Here is a 27,011-nt window from a genome sequence, read left to right as displayed (position 1 = left end):
TACAGTCTTTAATTTTTTAATTAAGTACCTTAGATAGTTCATAATTCTAATCATAAACTCTTGCTAGTACTTACACTTAGCCGTAATATGATGACAATCTTTACTAATATTATAAAGCTGAAGAGTTTGTTTGTTTGCTTGAACGCGCTAATCTCATGAACTACTGGTCCGATTTGAAAAATTCTTTTAGTGTTATATAGCCCATTTATCGAGGAAGGCTGAAGGCTATAGGCTATATTATCCCCGTGTTCCTACGGGAACGAAAACCACGACGGTGAAACCGCGCGGCGTCTCAAAAGTTAAAAAAGTTAAAGACTTCTTTTTTAAAAAAAATACAAGCTATGATAATGTAAGATTTATTAGATTTACAATTTGCATACATATCCCTTGAATATCTCTGATGTCACCATAACAATAAGCAGTTAAGATGGCGTTCCGATTGTTCTAATATAATCTAGTAGAATATTTATTTGATCACCAATCACCATTGTCTATAAACAGTATCCTAATTGGCCTAATATGATGTGATAAGAATTATAATCGAATCCAGTGCGAGTAGATGAGTAACTTACTCGTGATATACCTACTACCTTCAATTGGTTTAGGACTAAGGTTGCCAGCATTTTTTCAGAAAAATATAGTATTTTTCTATTTAAGTTATAAGAAATATAGTACCTAATACCTATTACAAAAATAGGTACACTTATAGAAAATATAGTATTTTTATGGTTTAAAAAATAGACGGTGATAAAACCGGCAGTTTTACTGATGAGCTATCGAGGTTTGAGTATTACATACTTAACATAATAAGAATTGCGTTTTTAAAGACTGTAGTGTAGATACGCACGACCGTGACTTAAATACGTCGTCACGGGTCACCGCGAAACCTTTGTTTGCCACTTAAGAGACACTAAGCTCGGCCATAATAGTAAGTATATCCCAAACATTGAGTAATGCTCCTTACCTTCTTCTTTTAGTACATACTCATACGCTCTATACTACTACTCATACTAGGTCAGGAGGTCCCTAAGTATGGGTCGCGACCCAGAGGACGAAAATTGAATGGGCCCTGTAACGTAAGATAACCCGGAAAATTGAGTGGGTCCAGTAATATATGATAACCCGGAAAATTGAGTGGGTCCAGTAACATAAGATAACCCGATTGAGCGAGCTAAGTAAAGTTTTAAATTACAAGAATTAAGTTTATTGTCTAAAATTATGGCAATTTAATGACAAGGGATAAAAAAGTAGGTACCAATATTTTAAGGTCTTTTTAAGACGGCCAAGAGGAGGCTTCCGACTTGGGCCGTTTCTGTTAGGTGGGTCGGACACCAATCAAGTGTGGGTACCAGTAGGTACTAGGTAATTATCATGAGTTACCTACCCACAAAACCCGTAAATGGAAACTGGAACAAATGGAACTTGAAAATTAATTTTATTACAAGAATGTATTTACGACGAGTATCTTAGTAATCCATGGATTCAAGTGCAGGTACCAAGTAAATCGCGTGGCAGAGAGAAAAACTCCGAGCAGAGCCCTGGACTTGTGACCAATGGATGTAGGGTTAAGGAATTCCTTGACAATCGATTTACATTAATAGGGGTAGCGAATAGACCTGTTCCATCCTTGAATGGAGCTGTGCCCAACATTGGCTACAATATGGAAATTTATTATAACACTAATAAGAGACTTGATGTCGGGGGCCAGATAACACCCCCTCACCCCCCCTCGGAAATAATCCTAAATACGCCAATGGTGTAAAGATGTTCATACCAATATAATAAATACGGAAGTATGTCTGTTTGTTTGATACTTTTTCATTTCACGGCGAAACCGATTTTGATGAATTAATGTTATATAAGCTCTGTCAATATTGTTATCGCCGCGTTGCAACGTTTGCAACGACTTGCGGCACTTCAGTGTGCTCGTGGCGTTCGAGCCGTCCACATCTGTTGTTGTCTAATTCTTTATGGGTTACTTGGGATAGGCGGGGAGAGTGACTTGAATGGAAAAGGGGAATGTTAGATATCTGTCAACGGCGCCTTTAACCCTACACACATCGTTCACAAGTGCGTGACTTCACTCAAGGTCATTCTCTGCCATTCTAGGGTCTAATTTTGGTTACAGTTTGATTTGTTAATTAAGTTGTCCTGACAAATGTTGTGAATCATAACCTTTGTACGACATTAGTTTTCTTATTTTTGTAATCACCTCTGAGTCCACTAAAAATATAGAACATACTTAGTTACACTATGTAACTTATTGCTAAAGTCATTAGCAATGACCTTGTCGCGACATCCTCAACGCAGCCGACCGTAAGAAGCCTAAGAACCACGTCATTTTAATCATTTCAGTGTTTTACCAATTAGAATTTCGTTTTACAGCTTCCGCAGTCGGCTTGGTTGTAAAATTCTCACCATACATTACCTTAACTTGGAAAATATTTTTAAGTGCGTTATTTCCTATTCATAGGTGATAATATAAATATTCATGGTGTTATTAGTAACCACGGATATAAGTTAGCGTTACCGCTTTATAATACGCAAGTATAGGAGGATGGTTATTTTTGTGCCTTAATTATTTCTGTAACCTTTTTTGTTCAGTAAAAAAATAAATAAATAAATAACAATATGTTCTATAATTATTACTTACCAGGAAAAATTCCAACGATTTCAACGATTTAAAAAAAAAATTTGACGATTTCGGTTTCCTGTCAAAAACCTGGCAATAATTTTAGACTGTTGAAACTTTGCTATCACACGATAATACCGGTAAATGTAACTTGCCGTTGTATTCGCTAACTCGATCGCTATTAAAAAATAAAGCCACCGAGAACTCTTTTGACATACCTAACCATAATGATTTTCCATACAAGATATGATTTATTTACCAACAGTTGGTACTTATCACTATTAGATGGTAATGAATTAATGATAATGTTTGGAATCGACGGCTCGAAGCGCTCTCCGAGGCAGAGCAGGCTATCTATATATTCCACTATCTTTGATGCTTGTTGACATATATACCTACCTACGAAATTGTGATTATATGTAAGAAATGTCATCCAGTAATGGTAAATAGCTTCATTTGGTCTTTAATATCAACCTATTACAATAAACATCAAATCAATTAACAAAATGTCATATCTTATGTGTGATATCCACCTGTAGGTAAGCACTGAATGACATTTTTACATAGAATCTCAATTTTGTATATGTCAACTTGCATACGTCAAAGATAGTGAATAAGCCTGCAGGAGATGTAAGGTTTAACAATCCACAACTAAATAGGCTAACAAATAGTATCGAGACAGTTACATTCACATATATGGGCGTCCAGTCTATACGTACTGACCTCGGTTATTGTATCGGTGATGTATCCGAGGCTTATAATAATTCACCACTTACGAGTAGGTACTTACTCCAAAAACGGACTCATTGTGTTATGCTAAAATTAGTCCACGTCATGGCATCCTTGCAGAAGGACGGGTTGCCTACAAACGGTCTCATTACTTCCCAGTGACCATTGTCAATTACAAGATAAAAACTCCCACGGTTTATAAAGGTTTGGACGGTGGCGTACGCACGCAGAACTCATCTGAGTCCATTTGCACTACTCGCGCGGACTGTTGTGTTTGAGGAACATTACTTATCCCAACGTAAGTTAACTATTAAATAGTCTCGTTATATAAACTTAACACTAAATTAATTATTAAATAGTCTCTTATTCTTAACGATCGAGGTAGGTGAGAGGCGTGTTTAAAGTTTTCAACTAGGGTAGACAATATGCATTGTACATAAGTACTAATTGTATAAATTGGAAAATTTATTTTCCTATGTAACTTCATAGCGGGTCCACAAGGTAGGATATGCATCTGTGAAGTGGTCCTACTTGGGTGATACTATTTACTTAGGTGATAAAAAAATAAATTAATAATAGAAACTTAACTAAATGATATTTAACTGTATGTTATTTTGATATTAGTACAATATTATTAGAAAATTTATTAAGTAGGTAGGTACAGTGGCGTACACTTCATACAAGCACTGCATACCCTAACAAATGTTTTGTTAATACTTATCCAATGTTTATTTTCCCGGTTTGGTTCAAAGTCAAAATAATAATTCATTTAGGTATTTCAAATAGGCTTAGTTTACAAGCTCTTTCGAAACGTCAGGTAACAATATTAAACTTAAGATAATGGTGTTGGTGGTGGTGGGTTAATTGTCTTACTAGTGGATACCCTGATCAATAACCTTATGCACGCCGCTGGAATACCTACTAGCGGACGCCAGCAATTTAGTCCGCGGGAAAATTGGTGTAAACTATCAATTTTCGTCCCTTACACTGATCCCTTATTTTCTGTAAACGTCTGAGAGATAGATAGTAGAGTAAGAGCCAGCGCGACGACAGTCGACGGTACAGATACTATCATAAAGAAAAGTATTAAACGCATGTTTCGTGGTTGCCCAAAAAAATATCAAAATCTTAAAACTATTATTTTTTCAAATATTTTTTTTTACAAATAACAGTGGCGTGCTATATGATAATAAGATTTTTTTTGTAGAAACTGTAACACACTTTTTCGTTGCTTACTTATGTTTTATTTAAAGAATCCGTTATATTACTATTTTCTTCCAAAAAATAATAATGGAGATGATGACTAGGTTTGACTATCTATATTGATTTTTATGTGACCTTCGGGTAAGTAAGGCCAATATTAACTAATTCATTTATATAAAACAAAGATTGACTGGACGTTTGCAAAATAAATAAGATTAATAAATTTCTAAATGTACTAAAATTATTTTATCGTAATTATATGAAAATTCATACATCTTTAACTATAACTTCCTTACATAAAACGTGACCTTTTCAATATATGATCTACAAACATAATCGCACAAATAACAAAGATATTTGTAATTTTGTTTGAACGCCCATACAAATCTAACGATTAGCGAACCATCGACGTCATTAATTCGTGCCATTTAATATGGGGGGTTTTTCAGGGATCCGTGGCAGTGCCGCAAATCTGACCCTATAAATCCCAGCTTCGAATATAATGGTCGCAGATATCCTGTTACTTTTACAAAATAGCACTATTAGCATTCTTACTCCTAATTTATATACCTACAATTCAAAGAAACTGCCATCTTCCCTATTGTAAACATGAAACGACATTCTTCTTGCTGTCTTAAAAGTTGATTATGATCGGATTAATTTTCTTAAAATAAAAATTTGAAAAATAATTGAGAAATAAAATCTTAATGAAATGAAAACTTCGTACGCGACTGTAAGGTCATCAACGTGTTGGGTTACGCGTTATCACCCGCAAATGAGTTACTGAGCATGGTTCAACATAGAGGATGCTTAAAGTAAGTATACCTTACTTCGATAAGTCATCACAATGAATGACACTACCTACGTCATTCTTTTTTTAATGATTGATGAGTTAAGTAGAGCTATATCCAGTGATTACGTACTCCGAGAAGTCTGATTCATAACATTCAGAATGAATAGGTACCATAACAGGTACCTAAGTAGGTTACCTATTATGTGTACAGTGTATTCAGTGTCGCTGCAATTATAATATCTAAGTGTGCACCACAATAGAGCAAGAAAGGCTTGAAGTTATTATTTATTTTATTTAAAAAAATCGGCTTAGTGCGTGTCGGGCCCCGCCTGGTATAGGGTTCTGTAGATAAATTATAAAACAAAATCATCCTTACTTTACTTGTAGGGTGGTACCTAACCTAAAATATAATATTAGGTATCAAGATTTTATTTAACGGCTTTGTCGGTATTTTTTATACACATACATACAGAAAGAAAGAAAGAAAGTTTATTCATTTTTAATGTCACAAACATCCTATCTTACATAATAAATGACTGTCTGTTTACACCAATTAGAAGGGGTTTACAGCTCAGCATTAGCCGTTCATTGCAGAAAAGCACAATCAGTTATAATACTTTCGAATTAAAAGATAATAAAAAAAACTTGCTAACTAGTAGTAATAGTTTCCGAGCTAAACCGCAGACAGACAGACGGACATGGCGAAAGTATAAGGCTTATTTGTTGACTACGGAACCCTAAAAACGATAAGAAATTTCTCCATGCTGTCATATGTTTAAAAGAAAATCTTGAAGCTACCTACATACTCGTACCTACTTAAGAGTTCCTACAAAATTGGTCCAGCCCTTTCAGAGATTTGACAATTTAAAAAATTGGTTTCGTAGAACGTATGGTTAACGGAAATGATGATGAGGATACTGGAAACATAGGCGTATATAGGCGGACCCACCCTAGGATACTGGACTACCGATTTGAAATTCTATGATGAACGCCGAAATACTAATAATTTTACAGAAAATATCATTTAAAATATCAAATAATAACAATTACAACTTATGATAGAGAAAAACCTATATGTAATAAATATTTTGAAAAATATATTAAGATACCGAGAAAAAATTATAAATAAGTCGAGCCGTTTCAGAGGTCTGCGTCTACAAATATTTCTAACGAAATTTTTATATTGAGAGTCGACTCTGTTCAGTGATATGTTCACCCCAGGCCCACCCCAGGAAATAATCCTGATACGCCAATGACTGGAAGTCTCAGATCGTTACATTTATTATGTTCTAAGCTAGTATGTAGGTATGAAAAATGTAGGATGTACCCAGATAATGTACTGTTCCTGCAAATATGATTTAATGGACGTATGTTAGATCACTTTAACGTGAGAATGGTCTTACAAACAGCAGATTATTGTGTTCGAAGTTGAGGGTCAAAATATTAAACGCTAACGGACATGTTAATGTTGCCTTCACATAGTAATTACTTCATGTTAATTTGCAATGAAAAGGTCCAGCCGTGTCATTATTCATGTACTTACTGAATTGGAAATTATAGGTATCTTGAGTCACGAATACCTGTAGCGTAATATTTATTAAGTACTTAACTTTTGACGGCCTGCGTGGCGCAGTGGTATGCGCGGTGGATTTACAAAACGTAGGTCCTGGGTTCGATCACCGGCTGGGCCGATTAAGCTTTTCTTAATTGGTCCAGGTCTGGCTGGTGGGAGGCTTCGGCCGTGGTTAGTTACCACCCTACCGGCAAAGACGTACCGCCAAGCGATTTAGCGTTCCGGTACGATGCCGTGTAGAAACCGAAAGGGGTGTGAATTTTCATCCTCCACCTAACAAGTTAGCCCACATCCTTCTTAGACTGCATCATACTTACCATCAGGTGAGATTGTAGTCAAGGGCTAACTTGAAGAGAATAAAAAAAATAGGTACCTATCTATAATACGTAAATTTATTTCAAATAGGCTTCGTTTATCAGCAGTTTTAAAACGTCAACATTCACTATATGTATAAAAAAACTACCACCGGTTCAGAAAGCAAGTTCCGCTGAGAAGAGCAGGCAAGAAACTCAGCAGTTGCTCTTTTGAAAGATCATAGATACATTATAATTTACAATACCGGTTTTTATCATTTAGAAATTCATCAATCGTGTAGTAACCTGGAATTGGGCTTTATTCGCACGAGAGTTAAATAAGCGATACGTTAAAACCCAGCGTTGGCGGGCGTAGCGTATTAAAAATGCAACACTGCTCGTAATAAACCTCGTGTTTCAAAAACGCTGTCGTGTGAACATACTTGGGAATGCAGTTGTTGTATTTAATAATAATAATAATAATAATAATTCATTTATTTAAAGTAACCAAGACTCATTTTGTTAGTAAAATTCTCTTATAAGTATGTTAATTGTGTATACCTAAACCTAAAAATTAGTAAATAACAATATTTCTTATTATCTATGTTAGTTACTTAAAACCTATTATATTTACGAGAACCAGTGCTATGTCATTCCATTAGAAACGCCACAACAGTGGTTCACGTAGGTGCAGTCTAGTCTGCTGGCGATTACTGCCAAAATGCTGTTGGTACTGCCTCGCAGCCTTCGCACCAGGGATCCGCATCTTTTGCGCATTGTTGCATAAAAGCAATCAACTCTTGCTTCCGCGAACATCCCTGACGCGCTACAGTAACGAGGTAGCCCCATAATAGCCCTGAATGCATTATTGTACTGGATACGGAGAGCATTGTACGATCTTTGTGTATATTTTGCCCACAGGCTGCATGTGTAAAAAATAGTGCAATAGGCCTTAAATAATGTTGTCTTAACTTGCTGTGAGCAGCGTGCAAACCTGCGTGCAAGCATGTTAGCTCTAACTGACAATGCTCTCCGCTCCCTTTCAATATCCGTGTCGTCCTTGAGGTCGGGGGTCAAAATATGTCCTAGATATTTAAATTGGTGAACTTGTTTCAAAATTGTCCCATTTAGTAGGTACAAGCGATGGAACGTTACTTGGTAACTTTCCCTCAGCCTCAAAGACCATCACTTCGCTTTTCTTGGCATTATAAATTAACCCGTGCCTTTCCACATAAGCCTCACATATTGCCAACAGCTCACGCAGGCCACAAAGTGATGCACTCAGCAGCACCATGTCATCGGCGTAGCTTATGTTATTTACACAAACCCCGTCAATGTAACAGCCGATTCTGGTACCGCTGAGCTCACCCAGCAACTCGTCAATATATAGGTTGAAAAGCGTCGTAGAACTTAGCCCACCCTGTCTGACTCCACACTCCAACCCATAGGGACGTGATAACGTTCCCGCCCATCGGACATAATTGACCTGGTTTCTGTACCAAAATTTAAATATATTGGTGAGTTCGGGTGGTGCTTTAACTGCTTCTAGCTTCCCCCACAAGATATCGTAAGAAACCAGGTCAAATGCCCTAGAAAGATCTAGAAAGCAGGCATAAACTGGAGTTTTACGCCTAGCATAGTATTTGACAGTATGCTTAAGACTCAATACTGCACTTTCTGTTGACAGCCCTGGACGAAAACCAAACTGGTTGTCATGAGGCTTAACTAGCTTATTTACTTGAGTGTTAAGCAAACTATCAAACACCTTAGCGACTATAGTAGCTAATGAAATAGGCCTGTAATTGTTTTTATCCGATAAGTCACCAGTTTTATTTTTCACAATAGGCACTACTATGGTACGCATCATCTCCCTTGGCATAAAACTGTGACTAATACAAATGTTATAGAGCATGGTCAGCACTCTGGGTAGATGTGAGCCAGCATATTGTAAATGCTCGATGCTGAGACCATCATGACCGGGGGATTTACCTCTTGTCATATTTTTAATAGTATGCGCTACATCTGCACATTTAAATACAATCCCCATCTTTTCGTTGATCTCAGCACTAAACACTGCTGGTTGAGAGAGGCTGAGAGGCGATTGTACAGAAAAATGATCCACAAAGAGATTCGAAATATTAACGGGCTCACACACACCACTGACGCTCACGGGGAGGGCTGGCCTGTTATTCATTTTATTGGTGTTTTTCCAGAAACCACGAAAATTATTTTTGGAATGATATGAGGCCAGAATGTCCATTTTTATTTGATGTTCATGATCTTGACACCATTTTAGACGGGATTTGAAAATTCTTCTAGTCTCGCACATGTCAAGGTAAAAGCGACCTACCATTGGTTTACCGTACCACAACCATATCGAGAATTTGTGCCTGGCCTCCTCGTGTGCGCTCGCGACGTACTTATTCCAGCCTATAACGGTCTTCTTTACTACACGCCTCCCGCTTTCATGACCAATCACGGATGATATTAAACGTCCGTTAAAAAAGCTCTTGTGCGAATGAGGGCTTAGTATCTAAATGTTCTCTATGTCTATGACACTCAAAAAGATTTTTGAAGATTAATTTATTAAACTTTTAGAAAAGAAAGAAAAGAAAGAAAAAGATCTTTATTTTTAAGTAATGCCACATATCACATAAAATCTAAATTATAACATATTATGGCTTAACTGTCCACTCAAACAGTGAAGCACTAAAGAATGCCTTGTAATATGTGGCACAACCTAGAAAAAGGCCTTTAAGCAATGTGTTAAAAAACATTTACTTAGTCGAGGGTACTACAACATTGATGAGTTCCTTAATGATAAAGATGCTTGGAGGCCGTTGGATCAGCTTCCACCTTCACACAGAAAGTAAAACTATAAGAAATGTAAACTGTACTTGTTATTAATTGTAAATTATAATAGTGTATGACTTTTTCAAAAGAGCAACTGTTGAGTTTCTTGCCGGTATCTTCTCAGCAGAACCTGCCTTCCGAACCGGTGGTAGAATCTTTACAAATAGTCAACTGACGTGTCAAAAGTGCTTGTAAACTGAGCCTACTTGAAATAAATGATTTTTGATTTTTTTTTTTTTTTTTTGGCCCCAACTCAGCATTTTGCCGCATATTTTCAATAAAAAAGTATGCAGCACTGATTTTCAGTTAGGACCCAGTTCAGGTGCCGCCACGCACACAGTTCAACACTTAACGTAAACTATTAAATACAATTATTAAGAACTAATTAAAACTAACTAGGTAGACACATTGATTTAGAAAAAAAAAACAGAAAACTTAAACATAACGATGAAAAACAAAATTAATGATACAAATAAAAATTACCTGCAATATAATTATGTATACTTTTTTTTTTGTTAAGAACTCTTTTTACTAATTTATAGATAACTAAATACTTGTTATTAAATATATAAGATAACAACATATTAAACATATAAATTCGTAATTAATTGAAAATTAAATATATAAAAAAATAATACATAAACTATTTAATCATACCTATATTATATAAATATATGTATATAAGTTATATACTTATTGCTTTGCAGATGAGATACCATTACCTACTGTCGCTGCTAGCTGCAGTGTCCACGTATGCAGCTCCTGAAAACTTAACAGAGCAAAAGAAATCTGTTGTACCTAGACAAGTAAAAGGAGCCAGCGATGATCTCAAAACATCAAGCAGTTCTTGTAAGTGGTCACGAATTATTAATTCTTTTAGAAAGCCTAAATAGCATATAACAATACATTTTCAAACTCAATTGCATTTATCTACGAGTAAATATCGCATTTAGGTAATCATTTCCCTACAGGCAGATTTTATTTTGTTTTGGGTGGATATTAAACTTATACTCTGGTTTTTCTAAGACGTCTTATTCAGCAAACAAAAATGGCGGGTAGGTTAGATTTTTAACTTTCAGATTAGTCTACCTTGCGGCTGACGAGAAACCTAACTATCTAAACTCATAAAACCAAAATAAAAATTTATTTATTTAAAGTAGGTACGAAGTATCTTTGAGCATATTTATGTTAACCTTTTCAGATTCACATCAGTACTCAAACTGGGGTGGAGACTATCCCGGCGGTTACGGATTTTCTGTCACAGGAGTCGGAACAATAGACGATAGGAGAGATTTTGACCCCAGTTACAATACATTAGGTGGTTACGATGCAAGTAGCTCATTTAAGAGCACCGGCTATGGCAACGCCGGTTACGGCGCAACAGGGTACGGTGGCAATTTAGGGTCACAAGGGTATGGACAAAGTGGATATGGAGGTTATAGCCAAAGCGGTTATGGAGCAAATAGACCACCAATCGGTTATGGTACAAGCGGTTTTGGCACAAGTGGCTTGGATAATACTGGCGGTTATTTCAGCAGTGCAGGATACGGCGGTGGCAATGGCGGATATGGTGGATATGGCGGTAATGGTGGACTGACCTCATATTACGGTTATAACAATCCATATTACCAAGGCGCTGGACATCTCGGATACGGTTACCATAGTAAAAAGCTTGGATATGGTAACATCTACAATAATGGCATCACACCAAGTTTAGTTACAGGTTATAGAGGTTATTCACGAAGATAATATTTAATCATTATATCGGTAAATTCTAACGTTGACAATTCAAGATGTCATCCTAACCAAAATATAGACATTCTAACTTTAGTACAAAACTCTCACATGCCTCAGGAATATGTACCTACATAATTATAATTATTTTAGAATATCAATTATTATGGAATTCAATATTATATTTTACAATCCTGTAAAATTAATTCCCGAGTCCATTATGTGAAAAAATTTATATTTGCCTTCTTTATACTTACTATTCTGTAGTGCACTTTGTTATTGCTAAACCAAAGATTTAACCAATGTTTAAGTTATTTTTACCGTGTCGCATTTGTTAACTCTGTTATAGATTTTAATATAGTTCAAATTATAATAAGTATTCTTAAAACATATGTAATTAGATTGCTATTAATAAATAATAATTAACAAAAATGTGAGTGGTTGATGAATAAAAACAACTATTAATATATTTAGGAAATTTTATTACTAACAAAGACAAAAAATAATTATCTTATAATTCCTACTTCTTTAAAATGTATGTAGCATAAAGAAAAAATTAAATGTAATCGATTCGCACTTTAATTATTATTAAAATTGAATCGCGATGCATGTCAATATCAGTTGTATGCATCTTGTAATAGTTACATTATGAAATTGCACGATGACATACTCCTAAATACTGAAGAGTAAAGAATTTTTTTTTTAATTTCATGACAGCAAACATCAAAAACAGTCATTTCACATTTACAACTTAAAACTTTTTTCTTTCAGTGTACAACTACTCATTTATAAAGTGAATGTAATGAGACTTTAAATAAACACTAATCAGAGCCGGACACGCTCGTCTGCTTCTTCATAGATTTTAAAGCTCTTTCTCGAAGTTTCTTTTCCAAATCCTCATTGTTAACTTTTCCTTCCTCTTCCTCTTCTTCCTCAGCCTCGTCACTGTCTGAGGAGTCGTCTTTGCGTTTAGACGCCTTCTTGTGTTTCTTATGTTTCTTATGCTTCTTTGAGTGTTTCTTATGCTTCTTTGCCTTTTTGGACTTCTTAGGTTCATCACTATCTGAATCAGATTCAGAGTCTGAAACTTTCTTTCTTGGCTTTTTCTTTGTCACTTGATCACTATCAGAAGATGAATCTTCTTTTTCTCTTTTCTTTGCTTTCTTCTCAGTGTCCTCGCGCGGTTTTGTTTTCAATTCATCTGTATGTTTTACTTTCGAAGATTTGTCTTCCCCCTTACGCGCTTTAGAAACTTCAGGTGACGCGATTTTCTCCTTGGCGGGTTCAACTTTCTTACGTCTCACTTCTTTTTCTGAAGAAGAAGAATCATGCTTTGTTTTCTTTTTATTAGACTTTTCATCGCTATCGGAACTATCATCATGCGAGTCCTCAGAATTCTCAATTTTCTTTGACTTCATTGGTTTACTCTCATTTTTGTCAAGTTTAGAGCGATCTAAATTACTATCTTTAGTACGTTTTTTAGATTTTTTTTCTGTGTCGGAGTCTTCTGTCATACTCTTCTGCTTGCCTTTTGAGCTCTTACGTTTTACCTCTTCCTCGGAACTGGATTCCGAACTAGAAGACCTAGCTCTCTTCTTTCGAGCCTTCTTTGCCAATTTCTTCTTGGCGTTCTTTTTGCTTTTCTTCTTCCGATCTTCAGAATCACTCGAAGAAGAATCATCAGAGTCACTATCGCTTGACGAGCTCTCTTTCTTAGATTTCTTTGATCTTTTTGAAGTAGGTTTCTCCTTACGTTTAACTTTAGCTTTGCTCTTCGATTTTGTAACTTCTTCACTACTTTCACTTTCGGATTCAGACTGTTTACCTTTACGTTTGGGTTTCTTTATCTCAGGAACCTTAGTATCTTCCTCATTTTGTTCTTTACCCGAGGCATCATCTCCAGATCGGTCTGATTTCTTGTTATTTTCTATTTCGTGTTTTCGTAAGAAGGGTGACGGAGTGCGCGACAAACTCTTAGAATATTCACGTAACACTGGAATTGAAATGAAATCATCCCGATCTTCCTCATCTGAAGATTGAATCTTGGTTGTCTGGACTTCGTTTTGAGGTGGAGGTTTTTCTTGAACAACAGAAGACTCTCTGCTTGAACTTGAAATAATCCGTTCCTTGGATCGCTCTCTCGGAATTGATATCCGTTCCGGCGACTTCTTACGCAACTTTTCAATGTTTTCTGTATAATGGAATAAATACATTGTTATAACTTGTTACAAATTTTGTAAAAATTAGAAATTTATTATAGCCGTTTTTAGACGATTCTGATATAAAAAATTTTACATACATATAAATTACATAAATAAACATAAATTAATAATAATAAATTACATAAATAAACGTAAATTACATACATATAACAAAAGTATGAAAGCAGAAGGAAAAAGTACTATACTAACCCTTACGTGGTATAGAGACAGACTTCTCCAAACGTTCTTTGATCAAATCGCTTGATCTTCTGTCGCGAGATTTTCTGTCCCTGGATCTTCTTGGTTCCTTTCCAGATCTGTCCCTTGATCGTTTGTCCCTACAGAATAATATTACATAATGATATGTACCAATGACAGTTTTGTGCAGTCATTAAGAGATAGGGATAGAGATTTTTAAAAATAGAGTGTGTTTTATAAAACAACATTTTTTTCTAATAATAAGAAAACAATAAAACTATTGTGCAAAAGAAAATAATAACTAGTTACATTAATAACTTGAATTTAATTTAAGTTGCTTTATAATATACAGTTTGTTAAAAACATCAACACAACCTCACTAATACATCTATTAGTAGGTTGTAATTCTTTTACCGGTAGAATACTTAGTGAGTGTCGTGGGTTTTCCCATAGGAAATAAAATTACAGGGGTGAAACTGCGTGGTTTCTGCTAGTATATTATATATAAAAACATATATTTTAAATTGACTAGATCAAATACCTGGATCTGTCCCTAGAGCGTCGTTCCCTGGAGCGACGATCTCTGGAGCGACGCTCCCTCGAGCCGCGCCCGGAGCGATGCCGAGAGCGCGAACGCCTACGCGAACGCGAACGGCGGCGATCACGAGACCTAAGCCAGAGCTTCATATTAATACTCTCTATGTTCAGATACTTTAGTTTTAAAGCTTATAATGTTCGATACAGATAGTACGAGAGCTGGTAGACATGTTTGGGTAGGCTTCTGAGGCAAGCTAAAACCTTAACCTGCATGTGTTAAGTTTAGCCGAATGCCCGATTCACACAGCAACGATAAAATTTCATAAACGCTGCGCAGTTTTATCCGACGTGTGTACGAAAATTGGCGCAGATCTTTTCACACTATGGACGTCCTATGTAACATAGGACTGGAGACCTGGCTCGTAATGGAGCTAAATCTACCCCTATATCTACAAAGTGAGGGTTTTCATTTGCAAACAATATCTTTAACAAAATAAATAAGTCAGATTATTTAGTCGGTTCATTGACTTTGCCAGATGCTTCAAAACTATTTTGCAAATAATTTAAAAGGCCTGACTAGCTCCATTCTTTAAGGATATGCCTCGTGTACGACACTACGGAAGTAGACAAAAGTTAACCTGCGTGTCTTTTTACGCCTTTTTCACATTTCTGTGGTACCAGCTGACATATTTGGCCACTCTACAGTCTATTGTTTTTCTACAAAGTGGAGGATAAATTATAATTTGGCAGATTTTCAATATGGGAGGAAACAAATGACAACAGCCTCAAATACCTACCAAAAGTTTAGCCAGCAAACATTTATATGCACACATATAGAACGACATATATACAAATCATTCACACAAAGCACACAACATGTAAAGTTAGACTGACACAGAAAACATTATCTGTGTTTATATTTCGCATTCTTTACAAAATAACACAATATTTATCGTCCGACAAGCTTGCGTAAAATAATAAAATAATAAAAAAAAGCATGTGTGTTAAGTTTGTTATTTTTTGAAAAATAAAACAACTTTAAATGATCAGTCATATGGACACAGCTGCAAAAAAAAAATCGAAATCTGTTCTAAACAGTTTGTTTAAAAAGTTGATGACAAAGATACTATATTCCTTTACACGTATGCAATAATGGAAAATATTAGTAAAAACATGAAAATTTAACAGATTTCAAACACGCATTTCACTTATTTTGATTTTAACACAAAATTACAGAACCGATTTTCATGAAAATTTAATGGGACCATTCTGGGAGTATACTCTTTCAAACGGTAAACGAATTTTCAAAATTGGTTAATAATTGAATATATGAAATAACATAAAAAAAACTATATTGAGAATCACCTCCTTCTTTTTTTTTTAAGTCAGTCGGTCCGTCGCGATGTCGCGATGAAATAAAGAGGTTCTTTATGTGTAGTGTTTGTATTTGTTTTGTTTGTATGTGTTATAAAAAGCAAAAACGGATGGCATAAATAAAGATAAATAAATTACCTGTCTCTTGAACGTCGTCGAGAGCGTGAACGCGAACGTCTACGTCTTTCAAGCGATCGGCGACGTTCTCGCGACCTGGTATTATAACTCACCAATATTAACAAAACAAAATAATGTAAGGACGGGGAAAGTTTAAATATCCATAAGCACAGAATAAAGAATGATACAGAATGAGTACAGAACGGCTCCGTGAGTTGTTGATGAGTTTTGACGGCCTCCGTGGCGCAATGGTATGCGCGGTGGATTTACAAGACGGAGGTCCTGGGTTCGATCCCCGGCTGGGCAGATTGAGATTTTCTTAATTTGTCCAGGTCTGGCTGGTGGGAGGCTTCGGCCGTGGCTAGTTACCACCCTACTGGCAAAAGACGTACCGCCAAGCGATTTAGCGTTCCGGTACGATGCCGTGTTTTCTACACGGGGTGTGGATTTTCATCCTTCTCCTAACAAGTTAGCCCGCTTCCATCTTAGACTGCATCATCACTTACCATCAGGTGAGATTGTAGTCAAGGGCTAACTTAACTTGTAAAAAATAAAGAATAAAAAAAAAATGAGTCTATACAAGCAGCGCGGTGAGGCCGGTGTAACCCATAAAAAAAACAAACGTCACTCGTCTCCTCGACACCCCGCTTAAACAAACTTTTTTCATAATTTGTATGTCAAGATAATCAAGATTCAACACTAATAACAATTACGTAAATTGATATCATTATAGACTACAGCTTGGCAAGTTCGGGCGGGGAGGACTGCGTGGGTGTGAAGTCGTCCGCGCGGTGAAGAGGGAAGGATTGGGCGGGTATGAAGTCGGGCGCGCGGGGGCATCGCTACCCCCTCCCGGCCCGCGCGGACCATGGGGAGTGTTACGAACGAACTTGCCAAGCTATAATAATTGATAATTACCTACAAAAAAGTACTCCGTTTAATTTTTTATTTCATTTTTCGCTATTGAATTTGTTTATCAGAACGTATTCGCTTTTGAATTTGTATTTGGAATAGCTGCATCACTGCTGTGTTCCTTACGCTCTATCTGCCTATTATTCTTTAATCTGTGTTCATAAGCTATTATTTTCCTAATATAAAATTATATTTTGCTAAGTATGTATTAGGTACGAAGGAAAGTTTGGTCGTTTTTCTTCAATAATTCCACATTACCTTGGGTTAATTCTTCAAAGAAAAATCACCTGATCAAAAATATTCAAATCAACTTTGGCATGTTTTTTGTACACTTACAATTTACAACCATTACAAGATTGTATAACTATTATAATAAATATAAAACAGATTACAGCCTCAAACATTTTCCGTTATAACTATTACATCGCTAAGCTTTAGGTGTTTCCCAAAAAAAAAAACCTCATAATAATAAAGACTGTCTCGTCCACGCATGAAATTCTTAAACCGGAACCTTACATAATTCATAGGAGGTCGGGCATTTTCATACAAGCTGTACCTAACCATAAAGTGTCATAGCCATAAATAACCTAATGATTTATCGTAAGCTTGTAATACTGAAAAACATATCTAATTGAACTTTGTACTTTTTTAAGGCCAGAGGATATTTATATAATTCATCTTTTGTTAAGGTTAGAAGTGAATTTCAATTTGATACAATTATTCAAGAGAGCTCAATTATTAATGCTCACATTATTTTATTTAAATTAGCTCCATTTACAATTTATATTATTTTTTGATAATAAATAGCACAAAAAGTAAATAATCACACCAAAATTTAAGTTTTTTAAGTAAGAGTTATTTATCTGTGGTGGAAAATGGATTATGGTCCAGAGACTGATCTCCGATAGACAAAGGAACGAGAGAAAAAAAAAATTCAACTGTTCTGTGTAAAAAGTAGAGTAAAATGTTACCTCTCCCGTCTCTCTCGCTCGCGGCGGCGGGCCCTCTCCCTCTCACGTTCTCTCTCGCGCTCGCGCTCCCGCTCTCGCCGCTCCACAGACCGGCGCGGGCGGCTACTGCGACGACGCGATTTGCTCCTAACATCAAAATACATACGTCGTTATCAAACCATCAGTCTCGAGTCTCCTCTCAGAATCAGAGGGGTCAGGCCAGTAGTCCACGACGCTGGCCCAATGCGGATTGGCCTCACACATGCAGAGAATTGAAGAAAATTCTCTGGTATGCAGGATTCCTCACGATGTTTTCCTTCACCGTTTGAGACAGGTGCATGCCCCGGACCCGATTCGAACACACACCCTCCGGAAGGATCATATCTACTGGGCTATCACGCCTCTTAAAATACATACATAACAACTAAACTGGATAAACATCAATAGGTAATATTAATTTATTATGAAACACGGCTAAAACTCACGTGACACAACGTCGTGATAGTTCTCAAACGCCACGTTGCAAGAACCAGCTCATGACTAAGGGCCCCATATGGCTTTGAAACTAGTCGGGCACACTCCGACCTTGTATCACGTGAGTTTTTAGCAGTGTTTTATAATAGTTAATATGAACAACACTCACATTAGTTTAGGCAGCGTGACGGCTTTCGCGCTGCCTAACAAACAACTGAGATCAAGTCATTGCAATATCTTCACAATAACATAAATAATGAATGTACCACCCGTAATGGAAGAACTCGTAACACACACTTGTGCACTATAATATCTCCTGCGTTACATACACACACAGGTGCAATCTCTATTCCCTCACTATTATAGTCAGATTGGACGGACCGACACGACCGGTGAGAGATTAGGCACAGAACCGACGGCTTTACGTGCTCTCCAAGGCACGGGGGTGTACTAACACCGTCAACTTTCGAACTCCAGCCTGCTATTAAGATTTTTGTTGAAATAAAAATTGTGTGTTCGAACGCTACGATTGTAGGGAGGGTCTTTTTACTTTTTGGGGTATGTTTTGTAGGGTTATTGATATTTATAACATAGTAGTCACCTGTCCCTGCGAGAACTGCGGCGCGGGCTCACGCTGGCGGACGAGTCGCGGTTGGAGCGGTACTGCCGTTTCTTGTGCGAAGATCTCTTCTTCGCACTCCCGTCTGTGACAAACATACAACATCTAAATCCTACTAATATTATTATACAACACCCGCTGTTTCAATCGCGTAGATGAGAAGAGGTCGTAAAGTATCACCAAAACCAACACTTTCCCCCGATTTTTGTATGAAAGTAATTGCTGAACCATATTTGCCGGGTCAACTAATCTACTATATAAAAATAAGTCGGGTTTTCCTTCCTGACGCTATAACTCCAGAACGCACAAACCGATTTCCACGGTTTTGCATTCGTTGAAAAGGTCTCGGGCTCCATGAGGTTTATAGCAAATTCAGAAAAAATTTCAACAGAAAAGCGGGAAAATCTTTTTTCACATACATCACCATCTCTGATACACAGCATGTATAGGGTAGGGGTGGGGTAGGTTAGGGTAGGGGTAGGGTACGGTGGAGTAGGGTTAGGGTATGTTTAGGGTAAGGGTTGGGTAGGGGTAGGGTACGGTAGGGTAGGGTAAGGGTATGTTTAGTGTAGGGGTTGGGTAGGGGTAGGGTAGTGGTAAGGTAGGGTTGTAGTAGGCAAAGGTAGGGAATAAGCCCACATTAGTCAAAGCGGAGCTTGACCGGATCCGCTAGTAGCATTATAAATTTTTACCCTGCCTAGGAATTATGTAATCTTATAGAAAACAAAGGGTTGTGCAGAACTGCAACGGGTCGAAAATTAGTCTCATGGAGATATTAAAAAAAATGTTCTACTAACGAGACGAGGCAGATGACGAGCGTCGATCGCTGGACGAGTTCCGCGCCTTCTCTACTGGCTTCTCTTCTTCCTTCTGCTCCGGTGCTGACCTAATGAGTACAATACATAAAGATACAAACTATACCAAAGCCATACTCGACAATTTGTTTGTTGGTCTATTGTCCAACAAACAAATTGGAAATTAGAACACATCAAGTATGGCTTTGGTAGTGCGATATTTTAAGAATTACTTATATTGTAAAGAATAAACAAAAATGAATGTGCTTCTATGAGCAACAATGAAGCAAGTCTGTGCAGGGTTAAAAGATCCTTTGACAGTTAATAAACACTCCTCTTTTGCCCTAGTGACACAAGTCACTTTCCCCGCCTATCCCAAGTAACCCATAAAGAATTACACAACAAGAAATGTGGACGGCTCGAACGCCACGAACATACTGAAGCCGACTGCACGACGAGCACCTTATATCACAAGTCGTTTCCGCCAACCGATCGGTACCCCTGTCTAACTCCCCACTCTTTACGGAAACAAGTCGCGCCACCTGACGTCACATCCTACTATTTCCTACATATTTACATATTCAGGCAAGATAAAGATGACTATGATAATGATTATTATGATTATGTTCATATCATACTTATTGGGTGATGCTGATCTAGACTTGGTTTCCTCCACTTTCTTTTCTTCTTTCTCCTTCACCGAATCGTCAAGCTTCGAGTCATCTTTAATCGACTCGGACGTCGAGTTATGGTTGACTTCTTCCTTTGGCTCCGTTTCTTCTTCCTTCTTGACAGGAGACTTTCCATTCTCTACATTAAAAAAAAATGTTAACACAAAATGTTGAGGAGGAAGTTTTCGCTTATTGTTCTTTCATAGCAGATAAACCCAGAAAAGAAAAAATATGATAGCTAAAATTTTAAATGTTGTCTTAATCTATATTAAAATACTTGAAGACGCCGCGCGGTTTCACCCGCGTGGTTCTCGTTTCCGTAGGAATACGGGGATAATATATAGCCAATAGCCTTCCACGATAATATCTAACACTGAAACAATTCTTCAAATCGGATCAGTAGTTCCTGAGATTGGCGCGTTTAACCAAACAAACAAACAAACAAATAAACTCTTCAGCTTTATAGTATTAGAAAAAAGAACATAGAAGCCAAAAAATTCTATAATAATAATAATAATAATAAAGCCTTTTATTCCCATATTCCTACGGGAACCACGCGGGTACCGCGCGGCGCCAGCTAGTAATTATAGGTATTAGTAAAAATGTCAGCAGGTTTAATTATAGGTATTAGATTTTTATGTAGGTGAAGGTTCTTACCCTTAGGTTCCGGTAGCTTTATTTCATCAACGTGCGGAGGCTTCGACTGGCTGCTGCGGTCGCGGCTGCGCCTCCTCGAGCGCCGCGGGCTGCCTCCACTTCGATGCCTATTGTTAAAAATAATATTTGTATATACAGGATGCTCGGGAGTATTTCCCATAAGTTCAAGGTGTTGACGAGTCCACTTATAGAAGCAGAACTTCGTAACTAGTATTTTTTTTAAACCAAAAATAAAATCATTTTATGTTTTCATACAAAGTTATTCAAATAATGCCGACTATCCATGTAACACACGTCTTTATGTATCCCTGAATTTTAAAATACGTAAAACCACAAAACGTCGTTATTATAAGGATGCGTACAAGGGACACATTTTAAAATCTATTTACAAAAGAAATATTATTTACTCCAAAAATATTCATTTTAGAACACATGTTCCTTGAACATTTTGAATTAATTTTTGGTAAAGAATATAACCCTAGAGTTATGGGAAATACTCCCGAGCACCCTGTATACTTATACATATGTACAAAAATAAAACAATCAACACCAAAAACACCACTCTCTTTCGTTGCAATGCTATTGGTCACCATTTTTCTTTTTCTTTGGTTGTAATGAGCTTAGACCAGTCAAAGTGTTTGTAGGAAAACCATTCAAATTAGCTTATTACTATGAAATGTCTAGTATCAAAAAGAAATTGGTCGTCATTAAGAAAAAAACCATTGTGAGGACGTCTTGATTATGTTTGTGATATGCGCGGTGGATTTACAAGACGAAGGTCTTAGAGGATTGTCTATTTACAAGACAGCTGATTGAGGTTTTCTTAATTGGCTTCAGCCATGGCTAGTTCCCACCCTGAAAAGACTTACTGCCAAGCAATTTAGAGTTCCTGTATGATGTCGTGTAGAAACCAAAATTGTGGCTTTTCATCCTCCTCCTAACAAGTTATAGCCCATTTTTATCTTAGATTGTATCATCACTTATCAGGTGAGATTGTAGTCAAGGTCTAATTTGTAAAGTAAAAAAAAACAAAAACTTAAAGAATACTGAATACATGTGAAATAATAATCAAACTCACTTCCTGTCGGACGAGCGATCACGCGACCGAGACCGCGAGCGACGTCTGTCGCGCGACGAGCGGCGACGCGAACGCGAACGCGACCGACGACGATCCTTGTCTTTATCCTTGTCCTTCTGCTGCTCTTCCTTTAGATACAAACACACAATCTATAGTTACATCAATATAATCATTATTCTAATAACTATTTATTTTCACTTGAGATTTCAAGAGCCTTTCAAGTTTCTTTAATTGGGCCCTACCGCAATAACCCTAACTATAAATTAGCTTCCTGCCATTATTCTTTGTCAAGCTATTTTCGATATTTAGTTATGAGAATCTCTTTTATACATATATCGGAGTAGTAGGTACTTTGTTTTTAAATACTGTACCATTCTTTTCTTGATCTCTTCCTTCTTCTGCTGCGTGAAGGACTCTGGGATGCCGTTCTCGCTGGCCTGCGCGCTCAGCAGCAGCTCCCACAGCTCGCCCATGAACAGCCTTGCGTTCTTTCCGTTAAGGAATCCAGTCAAGTTGATCTGCATCTTCTTTGGACAAGGGAACTGGGAGTAGAGGAAACGGAAAAGGGGAAAAGAAAATTAATTAATTAGTGACATGTTTTTTCATCACCCCCAAAACATAACTTTCCTGAGACACATAATCCACCATATCTGTGATACGGTTCGTTCAAAGTATCAAACCAATTGCGATGATAAACAAACAAAAGAACTCGGGGAGGCATTCAGAGTGTTGTCGATTGGTTATATCCTAAATAAAATCGTCAGTTGCAACACAGAAATGACTCGGGCAGGGAAGTGGGCATTATAATATCAATACATGGTGTTAAATGTGCAGGCGAAGGGACGGCGCCGGAGACGCCGCAAGTCGACGGCGACGCTGCGCGGGCGCAGGCCGAGGGCTCCGCTGCCGCAGCCGCTACGCGCACGCAGTTTCCTTCGCGCTTCCAGTCTTCGATTCCATGCACCTGTAAGGGTTTTGCGACACAACCACATTATGCTGAACGCAAATCCTAACTGAGACTTCCCTACGCCGAGTCAAGTCTTTCTCTGGAAACCTCCGAGTGTTTCTTACAGTCGAGTCTTTAGTCCATTGCATATTTTTTTTGTATTTTAACATTGTTTTTAGTATTTAATTTCCCCGTAAATACCGATCAAGAATGCTAAGGCCTCCGAAGCGGGGCGCGCGCGGCGTCGGCAGGCGGCGGCGGCGGGCGGCGTCGGCGGCGCACTAACCGGTGGAGACCATAAAAATAGCCATAGCCAATGAATATACATTTGACATCACATACTTCGATTGCAGTTTCCTTTACCGATTTAACCACTTAAATCATCTCTCAATGAAATTTACTCATTAATCAGAATCAAGGAAAGATAAGGAAACTGCAATGATTACATAAGTTTATAAATTAATAAGTTTGAATAAAAAAATGTGTAGCCACCTTTTCCTCTAATTGATTGTTCACATAATCGATGACGACGTCATCTTCCATCTTGAGGATTTCTGTGATCTTCTGCGTGATCCATGGCTTCAACACGTCCAGTTTCACCTTGGACATGTCCACCTATAGATAATAAGCATGACATTTACTTCCCTTGGGCATTGAAAGCGTCTAGGATTCAATTACCATTAACTTACAAGTATTATAATTTATCAGACAAACTAACAATGTTTGTTTTAAGAAAGAATCTTTATTATTTAAATAAAAAAGAATATTAGCCATGTCTATTTCTTAAGCATAGCCTATAATGCTTAAGAAATAAACTAAGTGTGAAGTAAGTGCTAGGATTTGGTAAAACTATAGCTCAATGGGATCAGAGAACTATAACACCCTGTGTTAACCATTTAAACATATTATGTAAGTAAGGTGTGCAGAGCCCAGTTGGAGTTAGAATGTTATACCAGATTTCAAATAAATAAAAATGTTACTTGAATTTTAAAACTCATCTTTTCTACAATAATCTGCTGTATTTTTGTTAGATAAGTTTAGTTATACCCTATTATTTCAGTATGAATGTGTGTGTGTTAGTGACTAGGATAGAGTACTATTGTCTACAGCAGATGAGATCTAGATGAAAAAAAAAATAGTAAGAAATATTGAAAAATAAAAAATAGTAAGTTGTAAAAAAAAAACATATTGAAACTTACAGTTTGAAATCTAAGTTTTGATTGAAATGTTAAATTACCTGCTGAGTCAAGCAATCACCAAACTTCATTTGTTTCATTAATTTCTTCTCCTTGTCACTGAAGCGAGTATCTTGCTCAGTACTTGTACCCTAAAGAATAAAGTTATGTATTTCATTTAATTTTAATAAATTGTTGTAAATTACAAGAACTGTCTTTGTTTCTTTGTACACTCAACATACAAACAGACAAAACAAAGATTCCTTAGTGCTTCATTACAACTCTTGATATACCTAGATCTTCCGTTCTCAGAAGGCTTTGTTATTGGTATTGTATACAAACAAGTATTTGATAGGTATGATGACACAGACTGAGAAAGTAATAAACTAATTTATAGCATTGTGACATTATCTCAAAAAAAATAATTAAACAAATAAAAAAACCTGACTGCATAAAGTATAAAAAAACTGAAAAGAAAAGAAAACAAGCTCAGTCCAGAAGTGTAGAAAGCAATTAGAACAGTTGGGACCCATTAAAGAATGTAGAAGAAAATCATTCTTTCCAATATCTAAGGTCCTGACTGTTTTCTAATTTCTTTCTACACTTCTGGACTGAACTTAATTTTTTTTTTAAGCAGTCAGGTTTTTTTTATTTGTTTCATTTATTTATTTATTTCACACTTTTTAGTTACAATAGATGGTTAGATGTTGGTATGTGAAATGAGTATCCCCCCACTGGAGACATTCACAATGTTGTTAAAACTGGACTATTACTCATCCAGCTCCAAGATTCACTTTCTTTTCAGGCATTTAAGATAGTCTGGTATAATGAGCTGAGTTGCCAGTAGATTGGCATGGTGTTCCAATTGCTGTTTCACTGTTTGATTTCCTCTTTCACTGTTTTGATGCACAGACACTCATGGATCTCACTATTTTGAATGAACCATGGTGCATTGAACATTTGCTTGAGTATACAGTCCTCAGCTCTTTGAATTATTGACAGTCTTATTGCAAATTATAACCAGTTAGCTTAAAATATATTGGTAAAAAAATGGTTCACTGTTGTGTGCCCTGACGTTAAATTCACATCAAAATCAAATATCTTTAAAATGACAACAGCCTGCTAATCAGTGGTCTACAATTTATACTGTGTTGGTATGTAGTTAAGCAAGTTTTTGATATATTAGTTTGGATGTCTCCTTTATCATAGTAAATAATGTTGCAAATGCACCGCTGTCTTATGCTAGGCTGGGGCCCTGGGGCACACTAGAATTTGGGGCCCAAGGGCCCCAGCCCAGCCCTGACCTTTTGAAGGATATTGTCAGACCTTCTGGGCCCTGGGCCGATGTGACCTTATGGTAAATGTTAGTGACAATTATGTTAGTGCTAGTCTTCTGGGAATAGATGAACTACATTTAAAAACAACCATTATGTTATAATGGTTATGGTTGCAGCATAAGGGTGCAATGAAAGAACCAAAGCTGTTTTGAGTATGGTAAGCTGGAAAGAAGGAGATTTAATTCCCAAATATCATCTTAATGATACCACAATTTCACAGCCTGTTTAAAGGCTCCTGGCGAATAAAATCTGTCAGTATAAAAAATTGGAGTACTGAGACATAACCAAAATAAATAGAAAGCCAGCGCAGCAGGAAGCAATACACCGGATATAAACTAATTTCTGTTTTCATAAAGTAACAAATATGAAGTGTCTCCCAAAAGATAATATCGGTTCTAACCAAACAATGATTTGGCGGTTGGATTTCATTACATAGATGGATTATTTCATTACATGAACGATCATAATTTAAAATTATTATAGATATTAATATAAAAACAAATCTTACCGTATACATCATCATTTTTGGACAATAAATTAATCGATATTATTATAACAAATGCGGCTTGGGTCGAAACCCAAAGACGCGCACCAAGGGCCAGCCAATCCTATATTACAAGGAAAAGCAACATCAAAGTACGAAATACATCCGCATTTGAGTTAAAACTCCACGAATCTTCGCACAGAATCCATAATTTCTTTGTAAACGACGTTTAATAAAATCACAATTCATTAATCCAGAACGTGATCGACTTTGACCGCCATGTTACAATTCAAAATGGCAGAAAGTTGATACCACAGACAAGCAGACCCTTAACCATAGAGGAAAGTAAACTAACCATAGATCTTTGTTAAAAATCTTAGACTATATAAATAATAGGACTTGCCTCGCTAACCGTTACCTCTAAGGCAAAGATCAAAAATCTATGACTTTTCGCGTTTATAAAAACTGTTGCCATAGAATCGATGTTTCATGAACTCCACAGAGAGGGACCAACGCCCCAATCACTGTTACCCCGTGACCCGTAAGAGTTACCGAGGAAGACCCGGTCGGTCGATGTTTCATTGTTGTAATCGGTTATCCATCCCTAAAAATGCCGGTTTGTGTAGTTAAATGGCATAAAAAACGGCCAAAAACTTGTAGTTTAGTAAAAGATGGAG

The 27,011-nt window shown here is 36.9% G+C and overlaps 2 protein-coding genes across 5 annotated transcripts; one reads left to right on the top strand and one right to left on the bottom strand.

The window, feature by feature from the left end:
* The first annotated feature begins 3,468 nt into the window (after window positions 1–3,468).
* LOC112057687 (uncharacterized) lies at window positions 3,469–12,276 on the top strand. Its single transcript, XM_024098199.2, has 3 exons — window positions 3,469–3,659; window positions 10,784–10,925; window positions 11,278–12,276. Exons 2-3 carry the CDS (start codon window positions 10,784–10,786, stop codon window positions 11,823–11,825), a joined length of 690 nt encoding a protein of 229 aa, XP_023953967.2. The 5' UTR covers window positions 3,469–3,659; the 3' UTR covers window positions 11,826–12,276.
* On the bottom strand, window positions 12,272–26,631 carry LOC112046720 (peptidyl-prolyl cis-trans isomerase G). 4 transcript variants are annotated; one of them, XM_024083520.2, is made up of 14 exons: window positions 26,359–26,631; window positions 24,576–24,665; window positions 23,831–23,953; window positions 22,764–22,934; window positions 22,393–22,520; window positions 21,315–21,421; window positions 20,625–20,796; window positions 19,990–20,078; window positions 19,175–19,277; window positions 18,121–18,246; window positions 16,259–16,333; window positions 14,751–14,879; window positions 14,222–14,349; window positions 12,272–14,001 (listed from the first exon to the last, which is right to left on the bottom strand). In XM_024083520.2, exons 1-14 carry the CDS (start codon window positions 26,371–26,373, stop codon window positions 12,632–12,634), a joined length of 2,826 nt encoding a protein of 941 aa, XP_023939288.1. In that variant the 5' UTR covers window positions 26,374–26,631; the 3' UTR covers window positions 12,272–12,631. The 4 variants fall into 4 exon arrangements, with proteins under 4 accessions (XP_023939288.1, XP_023939371.1, XP_052738674.1 ...); XM_024083603.2 differs by lacking the exon at window positions 16,259–16,333; XM_052882714.1 differs by lacking the exons at window positions 23,831–23,953; window positions 24,576–24,665; window positions 26,359–26,631 and adding an exon at window positions 23,540–23,616.
* Window positions 26,632–27,011: the final 380 nt, after the last annotated feature.

This window comes from Bicyclus anynana, chromosome 7 (genome assembly GCF_947172395.1).
Source record: "Bicyclus anynana chromosome 7, ilBicAnyn1.1, whole genome shotgun sequence".
Taxonomy (NCBI): Eukaryota; Metazoa; Arthropoda; class Insecta; order Lepidoptera; family Nymphalidae; genus Bicyclus; species Bicyclus anynana.
This window is presented reverse-complemented; position numbering and strand designations above follow the sequence as displayed.

Excerpts from the sequence above, each read along its gene's own strand:
- LOC112057687 (XM_024098199.2), top strand. The coding sequence starts at position 10,784 with ATGAGATACCATTACCTACTGTCGCTGCTAGCTGCAGTGTCCACGTAT. Across the intron at positions 10,926-11,277 it reads CAAAACATCAAGCAGTTCTT|ATTCACATCAGTACTCAAAC; the intron begins GTAAGTGGTCAC and ends TAACCTTTTCAG.
- LOC112046720 (XM_024083520.2), bottom strand. Across the intron at positions 20,797-21,314 it reads AAAGCTACCGGAACCTAAGG|AGAATGGAAAGTCTCCTGTC; the intron begins GTAAGAACCTTC and ends TTTTTAATGTAG. Across the intron at positions 19,278-19,989 it reads CTCGTCATCTGCCTCGTCTC|ACGGGAGTGCGAAGAAGAGA; the intron begins GTTAGTAGAACA and ends TGTTTGTCACAG.